This window comes from Onychomys torridus, chromosome 2 (assembly GCF_903995425.1).
Source record: "Onychomys torridus chromosome 2, mOncTor1.1, whole genome shotgun sequence".
Lineage (NCBI taxonomy): Eukaryota > Metazoa > Chordata > Mammalia > Rodentia > Cricetidae > Onychomys > Onychomys torridus.
Window position 1 is genome coordinate 149,292,761 of NC_050444.1, and position 23,756 is coordinate 149,316,516.

The 23,756-nt window shown below is 50.7% G+C and overlaps 1 protein-coding gene across 1 annotated transcript in view; it reads left to right on the plus strand.

Moving 5' to 3' along the window:
- Myom3 (myomesin 3) overlaps positions 1-23,756 on the plus strand; it is a 43,659-nt gene that overhangs the window by 9,452 nt on the left and 10,451 nt on the right. The window contains exons 6-24 of the mRNA XM_036178621.1: positions 101-242; positions 939-1,138; positions 2,466-2,519; positions 2,901-3,028; positions 6,839-7,022; positions 8,772-8,946; positions 10,628-10,749; positions 11,128-11,315; positions 11,530-11,656; positions 12,998-13,176; positions 15,279-15,393; positions 16,616-16,772; positions 17,182-17,291; positions 17,696-17,740; positions 18,611-18,747; positions 21,086-21,230; positions 21,425-21,484; positions 21,771-21,838; positions 23,034-23,144. Coding sequence (XP_036034514.1) covers positions 101-242; positions 939-1,138; positions 2,466-2,519; positions 2,901-3,028; positions 6,839-7,022; positions 8,772-8,946; positions 10,628-10,749; positions 11,128-11,315; positions 11,530-11,656; positions 12,998-13,176; positions 15,279-15,393; positions 16,616-16,772; positions 17,182-17,291; positions 17,696-17,740; positions 18,611-18,747; positions 21,086-21,230; positions 21,425-21,484; positions 21,771-21,838; positions 23,034-23,144 — 2,447 coding nt within the window. The remainder of the gene's footprint in view (positions 1-100; positions 243-938; positions 1,139-2,465; positions 2,520-2,900; positions 3,029-6,838; positions 7,023-8,771; positions 8,947-10,627; positions 10,750-11,127; positions 11,316-11,529; positions 11,657-12,997; positions 13,177-15,278; positions 15,394-16,615; positions 16,773-17,181; positions 17,292-17,695; positions 17,741-18,610; positions 18,748-21,085; positions 21,231-21,424; positions 21,485-21,770; positions 21,839-23,033; positions 23,145-23,756) is intronic.

Below are 23,756 nucleotides of genomic sequence, written 5' to 3' on the forward strand. Positions count from 1 at the left end.
AGGAGAGATTCACAGAGTTCAACAAATGCAACATAAACAAAAGTAACACACCTTAAAATAATATTCCCTAACAAGTCCTTTTTCCCCCTCTGGGGTTCAGATGCTGCAGCTGAGAAGCCAGGAGTCCCAGGCTCCCCACTAAATGTCCGGTGCCTGAATGTGCATAGAGACTGCCTGACCCTGACCTGGGCTCCACCCAGTGACACCCGGGGTAGCATCATCACTGGTTACTCCATTGAGCTGTGAGTTACATTCTAGTGTGGCAAAGCTGCTTGGGCAGAATACTGACAAACAGCTTGTTGTGGGGGTTGGGGGCAAGAGGTATAAAAAACAAACTCTGAGCTAGGTGTCTCATCCCTGATTCTCAGAACAGGGCAAGGTGCTAACAGTAAGAAACAGCTTAGAGACAGTGCAAGGGTGTCCATTTGTCCAAATCTCTTTCACGGTGATGCCTAGAATTCTGGGACAAAACTGTTAAGTACTTTGAAACCTGAGTCCCTGTGAATTTGGTGACTAGGTAAGACCCCAGAGGGGGACACACTGAGTGGGGGAAGGATGGGTGGAGACACAGAACACCCTACCTCCTTCATGTGCTGTGGACGCTGAAGCCAACGGTAAGGAGAAAACCAGGCCTAAGAGAAGAGGAGTCGGTGTCTGTTGTGTATGCCTGGGCCAGTTTTCTAGCTCTCTAAGTATGCAGGGACAAGGGAAGACAAAATCAAAGTGGGGGTGAAGGTCCCATCATGGTGTTGGAGACACAGCAAGCTCTCCAATCATGGCGGTAAATAGTGAAAGGTCTCTAGGCCTAGGCTGGGGCAAGGCTTCTAAGTGGGAGTCCAGGACATGCATAGGCAGAAGGCAGCTGCGGCCTATGTGCAGGAAACAGCCCCTGTAGGGGCTCAGACACGAAGGGCTGAAAGCCAGGGTCTATTTCACAGGTGCCAGGGTGATTCGGAGGAATGGGTGCCCTGCCATGTGGCCCCTGGGGGAACCTGTCGGTGCCCGATCCAAGGCCTCATTGAAGGGCAGAGCTATCAATTCCGAGTTCGAGCCATCAGCAAGGCCGGCAGCAGCCTCCCTTCCAAGGCCTCAGAAGTGGTTGTCATGGGTGACCATGATGCAGCCCAGAGGAAGACAGGTGAGTATTGAGATCCTGAGGGGACCCTGGAGGGACCCAGTTACGGCTCTCAGAATAGACAGCCTCAGTGGGAAAGAGGTAACCTGGTGCCCGTTGTCACTGCTGCTGTAGAACACCTAATAAACAGAGCGTAAGAAAGGAAGGGCTTGTTTGGGCTCCCAGTTTGAGGGTACAGTGGGGGAGCCATGACCCTGGAAGCACAAAGCAGCTGGTCACATTGTATTCATGGTCAGGAAGCAAAGAGAGCTGGCCATCACTGGTGGTCTCAACATCTTCTTACTTAGTCCAGAACCCCAGCCCACAGAATGGTGCCACACGGCAGCCCACTATCATCTGGAACTCCAGTTCCAGGGGACCTGACACCCTCACACAGACATACATGCAGGCAAAACACCCGTGTACATAAAATTTTAAAAAAAAAATTAAAAAGAACGGTCATAGGGCTGGAGAGATGGCTCAGAGGTGAAGAGCACCGACTGTTCTTCCAGAGGTCCTGAGTTCAATTCCCAGCAACCACATGGTGGCTCACAACCATCTGTAACGAGATCTGGCACCCTCTTCTGTATATATAATAAATACATTTTTTAAAAAATGGTCACACACACACACACACACACACACACACACACACACACACACATTTAGGACAGGTCTTTCCACCTTATATGACTCCCTCACAGACATGCTCAGAGGTTTGTTTCCATGGTGATTATAAATTCTGTCAAATTGACAGTCTAACACTAACCATCGCCCAACCTCCAGGAAGCCCTAATTCTGAGATTAAGAAAAAGAAGAAGATACTGCCCAACCCCCAGGAAACCCTGAGTCTAAGTTTAAGAAAAAGAAGAAGAAGATACTGCCAAGCCCTAGTTTGATGAGAACTCATGGTCTGATTCTTGAGTATCCTTAGTCTGGTGGAGGAGGCAGGGTCCTGTCTTTAGGAACCCCTCCTCTGGTGGAAGGCACCAGACCCATCCCTAAGAGACACCTGACCAACCTCTGATCACAGCTGCTACTTCAGGTGCCCTCAGTCTGAGGGAGGTGACCATCTGCCCTCAAGCCCCACCTCTGGGGGTGTTGGAGACACAGCTCTCCCAGCACTTAGAAGTCGCCATGCCTTGGGTTTGCCCCAGCTCTATGAGCTTGAAGCACATGGCTCCTATGTCTGGCTCCATCTGCCCCAAGAACAACAGGACCCACTTTGGACTCTAAGAAAGCTAGACCCAGAAGGCCCATTCCTGAAGCTGCATGGCCAGGGCAGGATACCGAACCTAAGGTGACTAGCTGACCCCTGACCCAATCCCCTGTGCTCCTTCCTGCCTCCTAGAGATTCCCTATGACCTGGGCAGCAAGATCACCATCAGCAAGAATGACTTTGAAGGTATGTGTGACCTTCTCCAGCTCTGTCCCTGGAGTCAGCCCCCTCACAGTTACAAGACTTGTGCTCATTGGCTGGCAGAACAGGGAAGCTGTTGTGTTCAGAGTGTAGAAGGATCTACTCAAAGAAAACCAAACATGGGTCCCCATAGCATGCCTGGCTGTGCCTCTGTGGCATAAATGGCTTCCCAGGAACAGCCCTGGGCAGGGCCTCAGGGAACCAGGGTCTGGTGCTGGCTCTGTCTGGGTTTGCTGGGTGAGCTAGGACAATCTTCTGCCCCACCCTCCCATCCCCATGCTCCGAGCACCCTCTTTGGAATGCAGGGCTGAGATTAGGGGTCATTGAGGGCAAACTCATCTCTCTCTTGATGACTCTGGATTCCAGATGCTGTAACCATTCCCTCAGCCCCAACCAATGTCCACGCCAGCGAAATCAGAGAGGCCTACGCAGTTCTGAGCTGGGAGGAGCCACGTCCCCATGGCAGAGCCCCACTGACTTACTCTCTGGAAAAGGTACAGATGGGACTGAGAAACAGCCCCCAGAATAGCCTAAGACACAGGCAGCTATGGGATCTGGGGTGGAGGTGGTGCAGAATGTGGAGAACCCCATGAACAACTTTGGGGTGTTCAGAGATGGGAATTACTGCCTGGAAGGGCCTGAGCTAAACCTTACTCTAAGGCAGGAAGATGGATTACATGGCCTTTTTGTGGTGAAAGCCGAGGTAATTACAGATAGTGCTCCCTAGAGTCAGACAGCTGTAACTACAATGAGATCCTCTGGTTTCCTGGGCACCTCCATACCTCCAGGTCAATGGCATAGGGCCACACCCAGGGCACTCGAGGCCATATTGAGTGGCAAGTGAGGCTTATACTCACCAGAGCACTGCGTGATGGTCCTCACTAAGGACAGAGATGGAGCAGGGGAGACTGCAAAGGAGGTGGAAGGAAGATGGCCCTGCTTTCTTGTCCAAGCAGAAGACAACATTGATGGGATCCAGGTTCTGCTGTCTGAGTCTGAACCAGTTCCCTAAGCTCACCCTGGCCCAGTGTCCTCCGTCCTATATTGGAAGTCTGCCTTGGGGGATGGGGGAGAATACACATAACCAGGGCTAGTAACTGCAGCTCACTCACCTCCCTAAAGAAAGAGTCTGAGTCAGTAGATGATGTAACTGTTAGGGTCCTTGAGAAGTCCCATAAAGACCACCAGTCACATATGCAATCTGCAAGAGTGTTTAATAAAAAAAATTCCAGCATGCTGGGGTCAAGCCATCTGACAAAGAGGCTAAGGGTGACCCCAAGAGAAGCTTGCAGACTCCTTTTAAGCACAGCTAGCGGAATTCCAGCTGTGGTTAACTGTACTTTGAAGTGATTGAATATAAACCCTGGCACAGGAATCATTTTATGATTGGCTCCTGATGTCTAGTCACCAACTGTGGTTACAGTGTCGGGGGTCTGTGTGCTGTGTCGGGGGTCTGTGTGCTGTGTCAGGGGTTTGTGTGCTGTGTCAGGGGTCTGTGTGCTGTGTCAAGGGACTGTGTGCTGTGTCGGGGGTCTGTGTGCTGTGTCAAGGGTCTGTTTGACTGAAAATAGCAAGAACAGTTCCTGCTTGTGGCTGGGTAGGACCCTGATTGGCTACCAGACTGGATGGACTTCCTGAGGGTCTGGTTGAAGCCAGACATGAGTCAACATAGGATGGTGGGGTAATGTGGGGCAGAGATCTTAGCAAACTGGTCCCTGGATGGGGGGCTGGCCCTGTTAGGGTCAGTGCTGTTATAAGAGAGGACAGCCGCTTCAATAATGACTTAACTGAATCCATGAATTTAAAATGTCCAGGGAGAACTCACTACCTCTGATTCTCCACAGAGACCCTCTTCTCACCTAGCAGATAAACAGCCTTAATTCTCTGGCATAAGAGAGCTGCAGATAACTGATGGTTTGTGGGGCTGGGAAGATAGCTAAAGTACTCTCTGCATTCAGATGCCCAGCATTCACATAAAGAGCCATGCATGCCACTGGGCTCTGGGAATCCCAGTGCTGGTGGGCAGAGATAGGAGGATCCCTGGGCTGGCTAGCCAGTCAGTCTAGCCAGTGAGTAAGCCCCAGGTTCAGTAAGAGACTGTAAAAAAAAATAAGGAGGAAAACAAATGAGGAAGTCATCCAATGTCAACATCTGGCCTACACACACCCACACCCGCATGCACGTGCGCGTGCACACACAAACACACACACACATGAATGCAGGCACACACACACACACACACACACACACACGCACACGCACACGCACACGCACACGCATGTATGCACGGACCCTTGCCTAGGCATACCATTCCCTCACACAAACATGCACACAAAAGAGAAACTGTTTCCTGGGCTGTGGAGTAAGGGCTACCTGGGCTCAAAGGCCACTTCTGCAAATTAGTAGCAATGTTATTTGTGCCTCTGTGCCTCAGTCTCTTGTCTGGTACAATGTTCATAATAACCATACATAATAACATAATAAATAACACACACCGTGTAGGTCTGAGGTGTGTGCCGTCTGAATGTGCAGAGCAGATTCATGAAGTGCATGGTAGGCCCACTGGTGCCTGCGGTCATTTTTTGGTGGGTTCTAGGCCCTGGCAGTCATGTAGGCCTTGGAGAAGAAGGGCCAGGGAGGCAGGGTCCGCAGGTCCTCACTGTGGCTCTCTACCCTCCATCTTCCCAGAAGCTCAGGAGCAGTGGTTGCCTTCTGAGTCCCTGATACAGCAGAGCATGAGCTGAGCTGGTGCCACCACACCCTAGTTTGTGTGCCCTATCCGCGTCTTGGTTGATGGGTGACTTCAGACACGTTATCAAAAAGTCTCAACACCTACGCTCCCTCCCTCGTGTGGAAATTAACATCCACCTCGAATTTCCTGAGAATTCATTTAGTCATCCATTCTCCCCTGGGCTGGGACCGATCCTGGCCCTGGTGAGGTGGGGAGGTGGGGAGGCTTGAGAGACAAGCCAGGGCTGTAAAATTACGGACAAGAGTTCATTGTCTAGTGGGAGTTGCTAAGGAATGAGACAGAAAGTGACTGCAGGCCTCCCTAGAAGGTGAGTTCCTAGTGAGAGCCTATAAGAAATAAGGAGCTAAGAATATTCCAGAACATTCCTGATACAGGCTGCAGCAAGTATGAAGGCCCAGAGATAGGACCCGGGCCTCTGGAGAGCAACAGGAAGACCTAGGCATAATGTCGTGGAGAAAGGAAAGTGAATGGTGGCCAGATAGGTAGGGAAGTGTCTCGTAACAGGTCAGCACACAGGAGTTTGAAAGGGTTCTGAGCAGACAAGGACCGGTTGCTATAAAGGATGCCACTGACAGCCACTGAAGACAAGACCAGAGAGAGACATGGTGGTGCACACCTGTAATCTCGGCACTTAAAAGATAGTGGCAGAAGGATTCAAGAGTTCAAGGCCACTCTTGAATGAGTTGTATGCCAGCCTGAGCTATGTGAGACCTTGTCTCAAAAACCAAAAAGAGAACCCAGGCATGGTAGCACACACCTTTAATCCCAGCACTTGGGAGGCAGAAGCAGGCAGATCTCTGTGAGTTCAAGGCCAGCCTGGTCTACAAAGCGAGTTCCAGGACAGCCAGGGCTACACAGAGAAACCCTGTCTTGAAAACAAACAAACAAATCAAAGGGGCTGGAAAGATGGCTCAGCAGTTAAGAATCCGGACTGCTCCATCAGAAGCCAGCTCGGAACAAACACCTGTAACTCCAGCTCCAAGGGATTGGATGCCCCCTGCTGGCCGCTGGGTACTCTCACACCCAAAATAACAAAATAAATCTTTTTTTAACAACAAAAAAAGATAGCAAGAAGTGAAGAGGAAGGGGAGGAGGGGGGAGGGAAGGAAGAAAAGAAAAGTAACAACAAAAAGCTGACGTCATAATAAGAGGAGTCAGTGACACTAGTTAGTAATTCAAGCCACAGGGGAAGCTGCCTGCATCCAGGGTGTCCTGGGGAGCTCACACTGGACCCTGGATGTGTTTTGAAGGCGGAGTCAACTGGCTTTGGGGCTGAAGTACAGGTTTGGGCCCAAGTGGTTGCAGGTATTAATGCCATTAGCGTTGTGTGAGCCACATCGGAACCCACAGTTAGTGCTGGCCACACCTCCCGTGAGGGGCTCAGCAACATCAGAGTGAGGAGGTTGAGGAAGCAGACGGAGGAGAGATCAGGTACCCAGGAGTTCATCCAAGCTGCAGCTGCTCTGAGAGCCTTGGGGGGGGGGGGGGGGGTCCAGCCCTCAGCCAGGCTCCAGCAGCCACTGAACCAAGCCCAGTCCTTCTTGCTCCCCAGTCCGTCATAGGTAGTGGAACCTGGGAAGCTATCAGCTCAGAAACACCCATCAGGTCCCCGAGATTCGCCCTCCTGGACTTGGAGAAAGGAAAGTCGTACGTCTTCAGAGTGCGAGCCTTGAACCAGTATGGCATGAGCGACCCCTCAGAACCCAGCGAGCCCATCGCCCTGAAGGGCAAGCCAGGTACCAAGTGATGCTGCTCCATGGAGGGAAAAGGCAGGCTATTCAGGTTGTCAGTCCTGGGATTGGAACTCAGGCTTCAGCAAGGAGCATTTCCCTGTCACTGAAAAACAGCATGGCCTCCGGTCAGTAAGGTTTTGAGTTATCAGAAATTGCATTTCTCTGGGCAGCAGGCCTGGCGAGGGATCAATGGTTCACAGTGGACAGTCTCCAGTTGGGTTTAGCACAGGCATGAATGAGCATGAGGAAGCATCCCTCAGTTATGAAGATGTCCTGAGCCTCTTAAATGGGTGGACTTCCTGTGCAGGCAGACCTCTACTTCCTCCACAAGTGGCCAGACAGTTCCATGTGAGAACCAGCTCTCCAGGCTTTTTATTAGACCAATCAGATGCCTTAGGCAGGCAAGGTGAAATAAATGCAACACATCTTTACATAGTTAAACAAATGCAGCAGAAACAAATGTAGCACACCTTCACATAGTTAAAGTAATATTCCACAACTGGAAGCCCATAGGAAATGCCCTTCTTCCCATGATTCCTCCTCTGGAGGTCACTGTAGTAAGCATCAGGGTTATCAGCTTCTACCTACCCATGCATCATCCATCAGAGCTCCCACCCACCCATAGGCACACATATATCCACCCACCCACACACACACACACACATATACACCCATACACACACACATACATATACACCTATACACATACACATATACACACACATATCCACCCATATACACCCATACACACACACACACACACACATATATATATATATATATATATATATATATATATATATATATACACACACATCAACCATCCATTCATCCATCTACCTATACATGCTTATATACCTCCATATACATACATACAAACAACCACCTGTCCATCCATTTAGCAAATCATGGGAGTCCCAAGTCAAGCATCTTGGTCTTTGGGAACCATGAAAATCAGTACAGAATTTTCAAGAAAAGAAAATCAAGTTGTTGTTTGGGGTTTTTTGTTTTGTTTTGGTTTTTGTTTTTGTTTGTTTTGTTTTTAAGATTGAAGTTTGTAGTTAGATTTTTTTTCCTGCTTGGCCTACAGTCAGGACAAATCTCTCTTACTTGTCAATCCCATCTCTCTTACCCGCCAGTCCCACAGTCACTCAGACCCAACCAAAAAACACACAGAGACTTATATTGTTTACAAACTATATGGCTGTGGCAGGCTTCTTGTTATCTACTTCTTCTATCTTAAATTAACCCATTTCTATAAATCTATACTTTGTCACATGACTCGTGGCTTACCATTTACCTTGTATCCTTCTTGCCATGGCGGCGGCTGGTGGTGTCTGTCCGCCCCAGCCTTCTACCTCCTAGAATTCTCTTCTCTATTGTCCCGCCTATACTATCCTTCCTGCCTGGCTATTGGCCAATCAGCACTTTATTTATTTTAACCAATCAGATCAACACATTTGACATACAGAACATCCCACAGCAGAAGTTAAACCTGGGAAAGCTGTTCAAATTGGAGCATGGTAGGAGGAATGGAGAGAGGGAGGGAGAGGGGAGGAGAGAGAAGGACTGACTGAGATTGATGTAAAAGGCCTTAGTGCTTCAGTGAGGTACAAGGTGCTGTAGGACAGGAACCTAGCCACTGCCTTGACTGCTGTGGAAATCCTCCCCAATCCCCCATGCTCCTCCTCTTCCCCCTCCTCACCTGTCAAAACCATAACTCTGGGCCCTCTCTTTGCCCCTCTTTTTCAGCGACTCTTCCTCCCCCAGCTCAAGTTCAAGCTTTCCGAGACACACAGACCTCCGTCTCCCTTGCCTGGGAGCCCGTGGAGGGTGGCACAGAACTCCTGGGTTATTACATCTACTCCCGGGAGACAGGGGCATCAGAGTGGCAGACAGTGAACAACAAGCCCATCCTGGACACCAAGTAAGTCTGTCTCACTGGCTCCTGGCCAGGACACCCAGGCCGGGTGCCGCCCTAAGCTCTTCCGTGCATCAAGTTCTCCTAGCTCACTGCAATCCTGCCTTTAACATGGTTGTTTGTGCTGTTGTTTTAAAGATGGAGAAACTGAGGCACAGAGTCTTAACTTAGACCTAGCCAAAGTTCCTATAAGTGAAGGCAGGGGACCTGGACCCAGAGGGTCTGTTTTAAGACATCTCTCATTGAAAGCCCTGTTGGCAGGAGTCTGAGGGTGGAGGTAACCTCTGTCAGACAGGCACCCCATAGAGCCTCAGGAAATGTAGGTGAGGGAAAGGGAGGCCCAGGGTTCCTGTGTCATCCAGAGGAAACAGGATAAGGAAGGCAGTTTCCTACAAGCCAGGGTTTCTTTGAAGGGCCTGGATGATAATTCTCTGGAGGGTTCTCAGAAGCTGAGTCACAGCATCAGTGTAGATCATTCTCCATAGCTGAGCATGAGCATGAGCATGAGCATGAGCATGAGCATGAGCATGAGCATGCATCCAGCAGCACTGGGCAGGGGGTAGGCTTCCTTGGCCTTGACCCAGCCCCCTTTTAGGCATCTCTGCATCTTTTGTATGTTTGCAAATGTAGTGAATATGTACATGTTCATGTAGGTTTGTGCACATGAGTGTGGAGGCTGGAGGCCAGAGGTTGACATTAGACGTCTTCCTCTGTCAGTCTCCACCTTTCTTTTTGTAAAGTGTGTGTGTGTGAGTGTGTGTGTGTGTGTGTGTGTCCATGGATGTGGGTGTGCACATGACAGAGTAGACATCTGAAGGCCAGAGAACAACCATGGATGTCAGTCCTCATCTTCCAACTTGATCGAGTGAGGGTCTCTCGTCCACTGCTGTGTGTGCTCAGCTAGCTGGCCTGTGAGCCACGGGCAGTTCTCCTATCTGTCTCCCACTCTGATAAGGAGAGCTGGGATTACAGACTACCACATCTGGCTTTTTGTGGCTCCTGGGAGCCAAACTCATCTCCTCGGGCTTGCTCCACAGGGACTTTACCCACTGAACCATCTCCCGAGCCCCACCTTTTAAAGATATTTTTAAATTATGTTTATTCATTAATCTGGGTGCGTGTGGAGGTCAGAGGACAGCCTGTGGGAATTAGTTCTCTCTTTCCACCATATGGATCCTCGAAACCAAATTCGGGTGGTCAGGTTGAGCCATCTGTTCAGCATCTCATCTTATTTTTTGAGACAGGGTCCCTCAATGAACCTGGAGTTCACTAATGGACTAGGCTGGCCGCTCAATGAATCTTTCCTTCAGGGATTCTGTCTTTACCCACCACGCACATACCCCCTGAGCAGAAGTTACGCATACACATCACCACACACCACTTCTGCAGTGGTGCTTGCGACCAAACTCATTTCCTCAGGCATGTGTGGTACACACTTTACCAACCACGCCACCCTCCAGCCCCTCATCTTTACATGTGGGTGATGGATTCTAGAAGAACAGGTATCTTTTTCAGCTCTAAGGACGACATTCTTCCTGTGCCATGTCATATGTCACTGTGAGCAGGGGCAATATTTTAGACTCAAACCTTCTACTCCTCTCTCGCTAGTGACCACTTAATCCCATAAGGCAGTTGAGATACTGTCAGCAGTTTGGACACCCCTGAGGACTGAACTTTTCTCCCCCAGGTTCACGGTTCCAGGGCTGAGGACTGGGAAGGAGTATGAATTTTGCATCAGGTCTGTCAGCGAGGCTGGGGTTGGCGAGAGTTCAGCTTCGACGCAGCCTGTCAGGGTCAAGCAGGCTCTGGGTGAGTCCCGGGCAGGCCCAGCCTGCAATCCTCAGGGAAGCCTGGCCTGAGCAGGAGCCAAGACCATGTCTTGGAAGGTCTAATTCCAAAACTCTCTCAAGGGAACTGGAGATTTTTGCTCACTCTTTCCTTCCCGGGGTGGGGTGGGGGTGACATTGCCCTGAGGCCAAGGTGAGAACTGATCCTGGGGAGTGGGAGAGCTCCCAGGGTCAGAGATCAGACTCCAAGACACCCTTGAAGGGAACAGACACTGCTACTCAGAGCAGACTCCCAGATCAGGGTGGGCACCTACCGGGGAGGCTTATCAGCTCCCTGGGGCCCCACTGCTCAATTCAGCCACTCCAAGGAGCCCTCTCCTTAGTCCATGCCTCCCCACAGCTACCCCATCGGCCCCTTATGACTTTGCACTCCTATCCTGTGGAAAGAATGAAATGGTCATTGGCTGGAAACCCCCCAAACGGCGTGGAGGTGGCAAGATCCTGGGCTACTTTGTGGACCAGCATGATTCGGAGGAGTCAGACTGGCACCCAGTCAACCATCAGCCTGTCCCAAGCCGGGTGTGCAAGGTGAGGCTATAGCCTCCATCACTACTGCTGTGCAAGGTGCAAGAAGCATGGTGGGAAAGCCTCGGAGTTCCCCAGGCTCTACCACCCAGTGGCCCCCAGAACAGCCATATTGGAAGCCCCCACAGGTCTCCCGCTCTGGCTGTCCCACCACCACGGTACCTCCCACTTCTCTGCCCCAGCCTCAGTTCCACGATCTGGCTTTCCACCTCCGCAGGTCACCAGCCTTCACGAAGGCCATTTCTATGAGTTCCGAGCCCGGGCAGTGAACTGGGCAGGTATCGGCGAGCTGTCGGCACCCAGCAGCCTGTTTGAGTGCAAAGAGTGGACGATGCCCGAGCCAGGTGAGAGCCTGAGAGCCAGTATCCAGGCTTGTTCCCACTCCCCTCATCAGACCAACATCACCCTGGGCATCCTACCCTGTTCTGTTGGTCCAGACCCCACATCCTGCACAAGCTGACACTGTAAAGCAGAGGTTCTCAACCTTCCTAATGCTGTGACCCTTTAATACAGTTCCTCATATCGTGGTGACCTCCAACCACAAAATTATTTTTACCGCTTTTTCATAACTGTAATTTGCTACTAAATCATGATGTAAATACCTGATATGCAGGACATCTGATATGTGACCCCTGTGAAAGGGTCATTCAATGCCCCCTTCAAAGGAGTCATGACCCACGGATTGAGAACCACTGAGGTAAACCCTGATGCAGACTATATCTTAAGCCAGCCTGAGAGGATCCCTAACTAGACCACTATCTGGTCCCAGCCAAAGTGTCACCCACCTTGACACCATCTGATCTCTTTCTGGCCACAAACCTTTCATTAACCCTAAGGCCACACTGTTAGGACAGCCAGGCTCGCCCAGGACTTTCCATCTACCACCCTCAAACCCAGTCCTAGACAAACAGGGTCAATCAGCCCCCCTGAACACAGCTCCTGCCACCTTACTGGCTGTCTTACCAGAAGCCTCTTAGCTCCCTAGTTCCTAGGAAGAAATAGTCTCTGCCACATCACCCTGTGTGGCTCAGTCCTGTGTTCCACAGAAAACCTTCCCCAGATGCTGGGAATAGCTCGGTAGTGGAGCACTTGCCAGCATGTGGGATGCCCTGGACATTACAAGCTGGGATGTGATTCCGAGCAGCTAACGTCAACGGGGTATTTGCTGTGTGGGTGCTTTCTATGAATGACCCCCCTGTTGCTCTCGTGAGGAGAAAGGATCACCAAGGTTAAATAATTCCAAGTCCCCATCACTAGGAAGGGTAGAGCTGAGACATGACCCTGGCAGTCTGGCTCTGGAGATCATAACCAGTACACCTACCATCCTTGACATCAAAGTGGCGAAAGTCTGGGAGGGATCATGCTGTCTCAGAAGGGGTGGGGAAGGTCAGGGAGGCTTCTGGGAAGAGGTGATGCTGAGCATATTTTCAACAGCCAAGCTTCAGGTCCAAGGTCAAGTGTTGTGTAACCAAGGCTGGGCCAGGTCTCTCTGTGCCCACAGGAGTCACTTCCAGACTCAGTGATGACTGACAAACTGTCCAGCTTGCACACTTACTGCCCACTGCTTACACACTGACTCAAACAGCGTGCTGCCCACCTGTCTGGCTAGAAGGCTCATGGATGGTCTGCTAGCTGTTGCCTGGGTGAACAACCCCACATCTCTGCCCATATTTCACCCCCCACAGGTCCCCCATATGATGTGAGGGTGTCTGAGGTGCAGGCCACCTCCCTGATGCTGCAGTGGGAGCCCCCACTGTATATAGGAGCCGGACCAGTCACAGGCTACCGAGTCAGCGTCCAGGAGAAAGGCTCTGAGGAGTGGAAGCCTGTCTCCCCAGACGCCACTTCTGGCACCCACCTCAGGGTGAGTTTCTGCCCCTCTGTCCTCTCTGCCGCTGCATTTGGCAGACGTCAGTTGTAATTACAAATACCAAGAAAACAAGATCCTCGTGAACAAATGAAGACATACAGGGCAAGTCTTTTATACCGACAAATGTCACTATCAAATGGTGGCTCCGAAGCTGAAATGTTTAGATGGCATTATGTCTTCTAGACACAGGAGTGTGGACACAAGGTGAGATCAGTGAAGAGGAAGCAGTTTGGGAGGGTCTGGGTCGGTTTCCCCACAGTAGAGTCAGCCAGTGCACGGTGGATGGTCTTCTTGCCACTTCCCGTGTGTTGGCCCAGGCCAGGGCAGATGGCCTCGGTGACTTGGCACTGGTTTCCACCTTGGGACGGTTGGCTGCTACTCAGTAACTCACTAGCCACTTCTTGACACCTACTTACTGCCAGATCTGGACCAGGTCCCAGACATTTTAAGCTAAACATGCCCTGGGCATTGGTGACAGAAGGGATCAGAGGATTCTGGGAGCTCCAGGAAGGAAAGTCAGAGCTGCTTGCTGGCATCCTTGCACGGGTCACAGCTGAAGAAGGACACCTGGGTTGGAATCAGTTAGACCAAGAAGGAAGTGGGGCTGGGGCGTTTCAGGCAGAGACCTCAGCAAGGGCAAAGGCCGGGGAGCCTGGGGGAGCTCTAGAGTGAAGGTCGCTTATATAGGAACAAGAGGGCAGAGGCTCAGGTAATTGGAAGACTTTAGGTCATAAACATCAGAACTGGAAATTGACCCTGAAGACCATTGGAAGATTTAGACATAGTCAGATTGGCAGAGGTAAAGACAGACTGGAGAAAGGTCCAGGGGCAGAAATATCTTTGAGGGAACTGTGGGGCTAATCCAAAAAAATAGAGTTTCCATCAAGGCACAGCTGGCACATGGACAGGAGCGCCTCCTTTAAGACACGGTAAGGAGCCACATTTGGTACTGCTGTCTAATCCCAGCTACTCCAAAGGCCCAGGCCGGAGGGTAAGACATTCACAGCCTGCCTGGCCTCCAGAGCAAGTTTAAGGCCAGCCTGGGCAACTTATTGAGACCCTGTTTCACAATAAAATATTAGAGCTGAGGATGTGGCTCAGGCAGCAGACTGCTTAGGATGCCCAGCACCATGTAAGCCAAGCATGGTCGCTTGCAATCTCCTGGCCCACAAGGTAGAGGCAGAAGGATCAGAAGTTCAAGGTCATCCTTGACTACTTGTCTGGCCTATATGAGATTGTTTCTAAAAATTAATTAATTGATTAATTTTGAGACAGGGTCCCACTATATAGCTCTGGATGGCCTGGAACTTGGATGTAGACCAGGCTAACCTCAAACTCATAAAGATCTGTGCCTTTGTACTGGGACTAAAGGGATGCACCATCACATCCAGCTAATTTTTTTTAATGTTAGGAGTGTAACTCAGTGGTAGAGTATTGTTTAGCATAAATGAGGGCCTGGGTTCAATCCCAAGTGCCATTAAGGGGAAAAAAGAAAAAATAACTTGTTTAGGGCTAAGAAAGGAGCATGGAAGGTGACCCTAGGTCTGTCTCAGAGCCTCTGAGAAGGCAGTATCTGTGAGAAATGAGGAATGCAGGAAGAAAGGGGGCTTTCTAGATGGGAAGACAGTGAGTTACATCCAGTCAGTGCCGAGAGGATAAAGCCAGAGAGGGAGGCCAATAGAAAACTGGAACTGACAGGCAGGCATGGTGGTATATGCCTGTAATCCCAGTACTTGGGAAATAGAGACAAGAGGCTAGAGAGTTCCAGGCCAGCCCCAGCTTCATAAGCAAGTCAGCCTGAGCTGCAAGAGACCCTGTCTTAAAACAAAACAAAAATTAGAACTTGGAAGCCAAGAATGAGGATACCAGCCTTTAACTCAGTAGCCCAGAGGGTAAGGCAGGAAAATAGTGAGTCCCAGGCCAGCCTGGGCAGCATAGAGAGGCCCTATCTCAAAACAAAATCAAAGCCCACCCTGAATCCCAGGCAAAGGGCATATTCCTGGCCTGCCCCAGCCCAGGAGGGGTCCCAGCAGCTCTGGACAGTATCTGGACAGATGACCCCTTCCTGTCCTCACGATTTGCTCTCCCACCCCCAGGTATCTGACTTGCAACCAGGAAAGCAATACATGTTCAGGGTCCAGGCCATGAACTCAGCTGGGCTAGGACAACCGTCGGTGCCCACTGACCTTGTGCTCCTGGAGGACAAGCCAGGTACGATGACCAGGGAGTGCCACGCTGCACTGAGGGACTGGGGTCTGGGTGCAGGAGATGCTCCGAGGGAAGATGGGAGACACATGAGGATGCATCTGGAGGCCTGGAGCCTCCCACCCACCACTCTACCCACTGCCAGCTCAACTTTCCCTCCGGCTTGTGCCCCTCTCCACCCTCTTGCACAGGCTGTGAGGACATCTTCCATGCTTTCCATGCTGTAAGCATGAAGTTATACAACAACATCAACTGATACCCAGTTCCAGCTCAGCCACTCCGTGTAGCTTTGTCTCTCCTGAGCTCACAGGGCATGCAGTCTCCCCTGCATGTTCAGAGTTGTGCCTAGGTCCTCACACAGTTCTGCTAAACAGTTCAACCACCAAGGCCCACAGACAATAGACTCACCCATTTAGCTGGCATAAAGCACATTCTGTTAAGTATTCAACCCACAAATACTTGGTGAGGGCCACACACACACCAGGAAGGCAGCTGTTGGTGAGGCAGCGGATCTAGGTCTGCATGCATGGGGACATGGCTGTGGGTGAGAAAGCAGATCTCTGTTGTTGTGAGAGGGCAGACGGGTGCAGAGAGTGGACGGACAGTAAAGGCAGATGGCAAACTAGTCCATAAGGAAGTTTTGGGACAGCCAGGAGTAAGGTAGGGATGTAGCTCAGTAGTGGAGGGCTGGCCTGGCTCTGGGTTTTATCACTGTACTGCAGGGATGAGAAGAAAGAAAAGACAAAAGGAAGTTTTAGAGACAGGAGCCAGGTGTGGCTGTACACACCATAACCCTAGCACTCCAAAGGTCAAGGTGGTAAAGTCGTGGGTAGCTTGGACTACATAGTGAATTCAAAGCCAGTCTGGGCTAATGGAGCACAATTTTATGTTAAAAAGAATTAAGAGGAGCAGGGAGAGCCGGGTGGTGGTGGCACACGCCTGTAATCCCAGCACTCGGGAGGCAGAGGCAGGCGGATCTCTGTGAGTTCCAGGCCAGCCCGGTCTACAGAGCTAGTCCAGGACAGGCTCCAAAGCTACAGAGAAACCCTGTCTCGAAAAATCAAAAAAAGAAAAATTAAAAGAGGGGCAGGGAGGAGGAAGAGGAGGAAAAGAGGGAGGAAGAGGAAAAGTCAGTCAGAAAGAACTCAAGAAGTCTGAGCTCTAATCAGGGGAACGACACAACCCAGTCATAACACCCCTGCTGTCCCTTCCTGGATCTCACTCCCAGGTGCACAGGAGATTGAAGTTGGCGTGGACAAGGAGGGCCAAATCTACTTGGCGTTCGAAGCCCCCGAAGCCCCCGACTTCTCTGAGTTTCAGTGGTCGAAGGATTACAAGGGTCCACCCGACCCACAGAGGGTGGAGGTGGAGGATGAAATTAACAAGTGAGTAGGACGTGAGGGTAGAACTGGCAGCGAGACACGCAGGCTGGCCAGAGCTGCCCCGTCTGCCACAGCAGTGCTAGCTGCCAGCTCAGGGGGAAGCAACGGAGGGTGTCTTTAGGGGCAGACATGAAGGCATTCTTTAAGGATTCTTTGCCGCTGCCTACAATCCTCAAGCATGCACGGAGTCACTGGCTGCTTGGTTGCAGATCATGTGCCACACTGCCCAGCTCCAGAGCTTTTGCTGGCCAACAGGGGACCTCAAGAGGGTGCAAGGGAGTAGCTGTCTCCGCTGTCAAGCTTGGCCAGGACTTGGGACAGGGCACAGGCTGCAGAGCCAAGATTCTCCAGCTCCTGCCCTTCATGAGCCCAAAGCCCCATCTCAGAGCATCAGCTCGCCTCTCTCTGCCAGGTCCAAGGTCATCTTGAAAGAACCTGACCTTCAAGACTTGGGTATCTACTCAGTGGTGGTCACTGACGCTGATGAAGACACCTCCGCAAGCCACACGCTGACAGAGGAAGGTAATGGCCTTACTCCCTGCCACCTCCTCAGGGAAACAAATCCTGATCCAGACCCCAATCACCAGAGCCCATAGAAGCCAAGTGGACCTTGAGGCTCAGCCTGACCAGAGCTGGGTACTAATGTGGTCACACCTGCAGAGCCTGGCATGTAAGAGGGGCTTTTCTGAGTAGGTGGGGAGCATGCAACCTTGGGGTGGCCAAGGGTAGCTGCAGCATCTCCCTCAGGGCCCCAGGATCAAAGCCCACAGTTCTCACCACTAGCCTCTGTGAAGCATGTGACCCCAAGTTGATGGCAATATGGAGTTCTCTTGGACCGTCTCAGCGTCAAGGCCCTAGGATGGCTGTAGTGGGACCCTGTGGCCTAATGTCACATCTGTTTTCTTTCTTGCTCCTCACTGTCCCAGAGCTGAACAAGCTGAAGAAGTTGAGTCATGAGATCAGAAACCCAGGTAAACACTGAGGTGCCGCTGCCTCCGGTTCCTAAAGGCCCGTGAACAAGTGCTGAGCAGAACTGAGTCAGACAGATGTAACTGAGTCAGTCAGCAAGGATATAAGCCGGGAGCAAGAGCTAGGGGAACCACAGACTGGAAGGCCAGAGACCAGACGCATATGGATGGGGAAAGAACAGCCACCAGGGAGCCGGAGATGTGTGAAGAAGGAAAACAAGGCAGTTCAAGCATCACCATCATCATCATCGCCATCATTATATGACCATCATCACCATCAATACCACCACTGTTGTCACCACTACCACCATCATCATCATCGCCATCCCTACCCACCATCATCCCCACCCATCACCACCATCATCCCCACCATCATCCCCACCCATCACCACCATCATCACCACCATCATCCTCACCCATCACCATTATCACCACCACCATCATTGTCATCCTTATATCAGCTCTAATATCAGACATCTGGATATTAGGTCATCTAAACCTCCACTTCCTTCCTTCGTCTCTGGATGGTGGAATCCTTACATCCAGTCCAACACTTTATCACATATTGAAATCACCTTGGGAACTTTTCCAAATCTGGTGCCCAGGCCATGCACCAGCCAAGTCAGAACGGGCAGGGGTGAAGCCCAGACTCCAGCATTTAAGGTGTCTTGATGAGGAAATGCTTTTCTGAGGTCAATTCAGTCTGTAGAGAGCTGACAGACCTCTAGCCAGGCCCAGCTCCTTCAGGCTCTGCAAGTGTTTCCCATGTTCACTGCCAAGGGTGGGGCTGGGTGGGGCTGGGTGGGGCTGGGTGGGGCCGGGAGAGTGCAGAGAAGAGAGGGCTCCTCCCCACACCCTTCCTGTGTCTCCCAGTCATCAAGCTGATCTCTGGCTGGAATGTGGATATCCTTGAGCAAGGCGAGGTGCGACTCTGGCTGGAGGTGGAGAAGCTGTCGCCAGCCGCGGAGCTGCGCCTCATCTTCAATGAGAAAGAGATCTTCAGCTCACCGGTAAATGGTGCCCACAGTCCCTGGGGAGCTGGTGCCTGGGGCCAGCTGTCATTTCAGAAATAGCTGCCATTTCAGGGGGTTAATACATCTGTTTCGTACAAGTCCTGGTTTTCCCCATACATGACAGGCGGCGACAGGAAGAGGACACAGGAGTACTGGTTACTAACCAGTTCAGGGGACATTTCTACAAAGTACTTTCCACACCCACTGCCACTTTCAAATGTCCTCCCCAGCATCCCTAAGATGGAAAGTCTATGTTGGGGCTGACAATTTCCCAAGCCTAAACCTCTGCTTTAGGTAGAAATCTTTAGCACTTTCATACAGGCTCAACAGACATCCAGGGAAGAGCTGCTCTTCTCTCCGCTGCTTCACATTTCCTTGTTCATTTTCCTGTTCTCATCCTTTGCTTTTCCCCCTCATTACAAATCAGAACAAGGGGCTGTGGGGTAGTGCACTGTATCCAAGAATCTACATGCCGAAATACACGGGGTTTTATTTTAAATGGTATTTATACAAGAGTATTGTCTTGTATTCATTTTAATGCATGGGGAATGTAAATAGGTTAGAAGGGGCTGTTGGCATTTAGTTGTTTTTACCTGAAAATGTGACAATTTCAGTCTCCTGACAGTGGTCTCTTGTGGATTTCATCTCCACATAGCAAACATGGATTAGGGGAGGGATGCAAGTCAGTGGTAGAGCACACACCTAGCATGGGTAAGACCCTGAGTTAGAACCAAGAAAGGAAGGATGGAAGGCAGGGACGGACGGATGGACGGACGGATGGATGGACAGACTGATGGAGGAAATAGATCTTCCAGAGAAGGGAATGATGGTTTGGATCAGAGGAAATAGACAGATGTGGGGAACGCATGACCAGCCCCCTGGGTGCCCCGTGTCCCCCTCTCTGTCTCCCTCTCTGTATTTGCACGTTTTCCCAGGATCAAAAAAGAATAAGCCTGAAAGCTGTGTGCAAAGAGTACACATTGAGCTTGCCACATGTTATGAGAGGCACGCTTAGGTCTACAGCAGTGGTTCTCAACCTGTGGGTCTCGACCCCTTTGGGGGTTGAACGGCCCTTTTGTAGGAGTCGTCTAAGACTATCCAAAAACATGGATATCTATGTTCTGATTCATAACAGTAGCAAAATTACAATTATGAAGTAGCAATGAAATCATTTTATGGCTGGGGTCAGCACGTGAGGAACTGTATTAAAGGGCCACAGCGTTAGGAAGGTTGAGAACCACTGGTCTAGAGCCTTCCAGTGTACGTGGTCTGGAAATTCATCCATCCTCCTGGAAAAACACAAGTAGGTCATTCCCTTCAGTCATGCAAATAAAGCCAGGGCTGTAAGGGCCTAAATTCGGAGGATAAAGCTTGTAAGCTGTCAGTGTGCAGCAGGATGTAAATGACTGTTATTTCTAGAGAGTGAGGATTAAATTGTAAAGGGAATACTGGGCGTAGGTAGTGCTAGCTTGTGATCTCATCACTTAGGAGGTTCAGGTGAAGGATCAGAAGTTCAAGGTCATCCTCAGCTACAGGGCAAGTTTGAGGCCAGCCTGGGCTACATGAGACTTTGCTTCAAAAAATGATGGGGGCCAGGGGCTGGAGAGCTTGCTCAGTGGTTAGGAGCACTGACTGTTCTTGCAGAGGACACCCAGGTTTGGCTCCCAGCACCCACATGGCAGCTCCCAACTGTCTCTAACTCCAGTTCTAACGAATCTGTTGTCCTCTTCTGGTCTCCATGGGCACTGCCTGAGCAGAGTACACAGACAGGCAGGCAGGCAGGCAAAACACCCATACTCATAAAATATAAATAAATCTTTGAAACAAAAACTGGGGGTAGGAGAGAGATGGTCCAGTGGGCAAGGGCACTTGCCACCAGGCTTGGTGACATCAGTTCAATCCTCAGGATCCACATAATGGAAGGAGAAAACAGAACTGATTCCCACAAGTTGTTCTCTGACCTCCACACGTGTGCTGTGGCCTATGCATTCCCCACTCCCACAATGCGCGCACACACACACACACATTAAATTAAAATGTAGTAATTTTTCACTTAAATTGTAAAAAAAAAAAAAAAAAAAAAAGTTGAAAATAACCAACAATGAGACACAGTAAATGTACAGAGTTCATTATTAAATTACAATTAATTCAAGCATGGGGTGCTGGGGGACCCCAATCTAGTCACGCAGGAACCAGGAACCCCTCCCCCACTCCCTGGACATTGACAGTTCTGCACATAGCACCCTAATCTTGATCACATTCTGAGGTGTGCCCCTTGGTAGAGCTCCCAGAACAGAAAATGCCCAAAAAAGGACTCAGGGATTTGTTCCCTCAGAACCGCAAGATCAATTTTGTCCGAGAGAAGGGCCTGGTGGAGGTTATCATCCAGCAACTGTCTGAAGATGACAAGGGGTCATACACTGCTCAGCTCCAAGATGGAAAAGCCAAGAACCAGATCACCCTCACCCTGGTGGACGACGGTCAGCCTGGCCCCACCCCTCCCTGAAACACCTGCCCACCAGCTTGAACCCACCCTCCCCTGTGCACCCTCTCGAGGCTCTCCGCTCACAGCCCTGGGGTCCATGGAGCACGCCCCGGCTCGTCTGTCCACCCCAGCGCTCACTCTAGGGACCTTTACTCTCCACTCATGCCGCTTCCTCCCGTGTATTCACAGATTTTGACAAGCTCCTGAGGAAGGCAGACGCAACCAGAAGAGACTGGAAGAGAAAGCAGGGTAAGAACCGTTGATCCACGGTGGAAAATGCCAACCCAGGGACGTTCACCGTGACCTAGTCAAGTCCTGCCCTAGGACAGACCAAAACTTCATTTTCCCAGCCCAGAGCCGGTGCCTCCTTGCAGTTATTTTCATTTAAGGAGCCCCCAGGCTCCTCGCTTCACCCCAGTTGCTTGTCCTGGTCTTGGAGACCAGGGTCTTTAGCAGTCTGCTGCCCAGCTGAGTTTCCCTGTCTGACCACCAGGTGGCGCCCTAGGACTCAGGACTATGTTCTCGTCCCCTCCAGGTCCCTATTTCCAGGAGCCTTTGAAGTGGAAAGTCACAGAGGACTGCCAAGTGCTTCTGACATGCAAGGCAAGTCCCCACCCATCTCACTCTGCCATCAGCCCAGTGACTCATCCCCAAGCCCAGTGGCTGTCCTTGCCCACTCCATCCTGGAATTTTTTTTTTTTAAGATTTATTTATTATTATGCACACAGAAGAGGATGCTCGCTACAGATGGTTATGAGCCACCATGTGGGTGCTGGGAATTGAACTCAGGACCTCTGGGAGAACAGTCAGTGCTCTTAACCTCTGAGTTATCTCTCCAGCCCCTCCATTCTGGAATTTTATCTCCTGCGCCTGGCTGATCCCACACCCAAGAAGTGCCCACACACACACATACATACATAGACACATATACACATGCACACATACATACATACATACACACATATATATATGCACACACATATACACACATAATACATATACAGACACACAGACACACAGACACACACACACACGGGGGGGGGGGGGGGGGAGCACAGGATTAGTATGAGTTGAGTCAGCCTTAAGCTAGATCTCCCAGCAGCTCCCTGGCCCCAGAGAGCTGGGAGCTAGTGAGGGCTCTCTGGGGGCTTCCGGTTTATTTTAACCGTTGCCGGACACTGCTCGATGCACTGAGGTATGAATTAACTTCACTTGCCTTGCAGTCATCTATACTTTACCTCAGAGATGAGAAAACAAATAAGGAAGTAGCTGAAGACACAGGTCACAGGGACCGGGTCCCAACCGAGTCACCCTGCCTCCAGAGCCCAGGTCCCTTCAGCATCTTGCAAGGGCCCCTCACCAACAAACTGAGAAGAAAACCACCGGGGCTCAGGAGGTCCTGGACATACATAGCTCCCTTAGGCCTCTGGGAACCCTCAACGCAAGGCAGAATTACTGAAAAACAGCATGCCTTATGGTTGACCAGACACAGTCAGGAAATGTATTAATTATAGGGCAGGAGAGACACTCTCAGGCACTTCCAGGAAGACTTCCTGGAGGAGATGTCATCTGACTCATTAAGAAGTGTGTGCAAAGAAAAGAGCAGAAGAGGTCAAGAGGCGGGAAGTAACTTTAGGAAAAGTCAGGATCCAGATGAGACCTATGGTGTGAGGAAGGGTCAGCTGACTAGTGAGTCTCAGTGGGAGGAGCTGTGCTTGGGAAGAAGCTACCTGAGTTAAGCTTTTGTTTTTAAATGGAAAGTCCGTGCACTGATGGAGTCCCCTCGCACTGCCCTCAGGTGACCAACATCAAGAAGGAGACTCGCTTTCAGTGGTTCTTCCAGAAGAAAGAGGCTCCCAGTGGGCAGTACAGCCCTCAGACGGGAGACGGGCTTCTCAGCATCGAGAAGGTAAGTGTGGCTGGAGTTCCAGGTTCGCCCTGATCAGCTGCTAATCCGGCAGTGCCAAGGACACTGGGGGAGCCTGAGCACAGCTGGTCACACGGAAGCACCAGAACCCGGCAAGAAAAATTCCAGGGGCTGGAGAGCTGGCTCAGCGGCTCTTGCAGAGGACCCAAATTTCCAGTTCCCAGCACCCACAGGACAGCTCACAATTGTCTGTACCTCCAGTCCCAGTGAACCTGACGCCCTCCTCTGGCCTCCATGGGCATTACACTCACATGGTGCACAGATACACAAGCAAACAAGCACTCAGACACGTAAAATTTTTAAAGAGAGTGATTTTTAGAAGATAAACATGGGGACTTGGGAATGTAGCTCAGCTGATAAAGAGCTTGCTTAGTATGTGCACAGCCCTGTGTTGACTCCCTAGCACCACATAAACCAAGTGTGAAAGTGCTTGCCTACAGTCCCATGGGGAGGCAGGAGGATCAGAAGTTCAAGGTCATTGTCAACTAAATAAGGTGTTAGAGGCCAGCCTAGGTTACAAGAGTCCAAAACCAAAACAACAACAACAACAAAAAAAAAAAAATGCAATTTTTTAAACTCAAAATTCACTTTAAA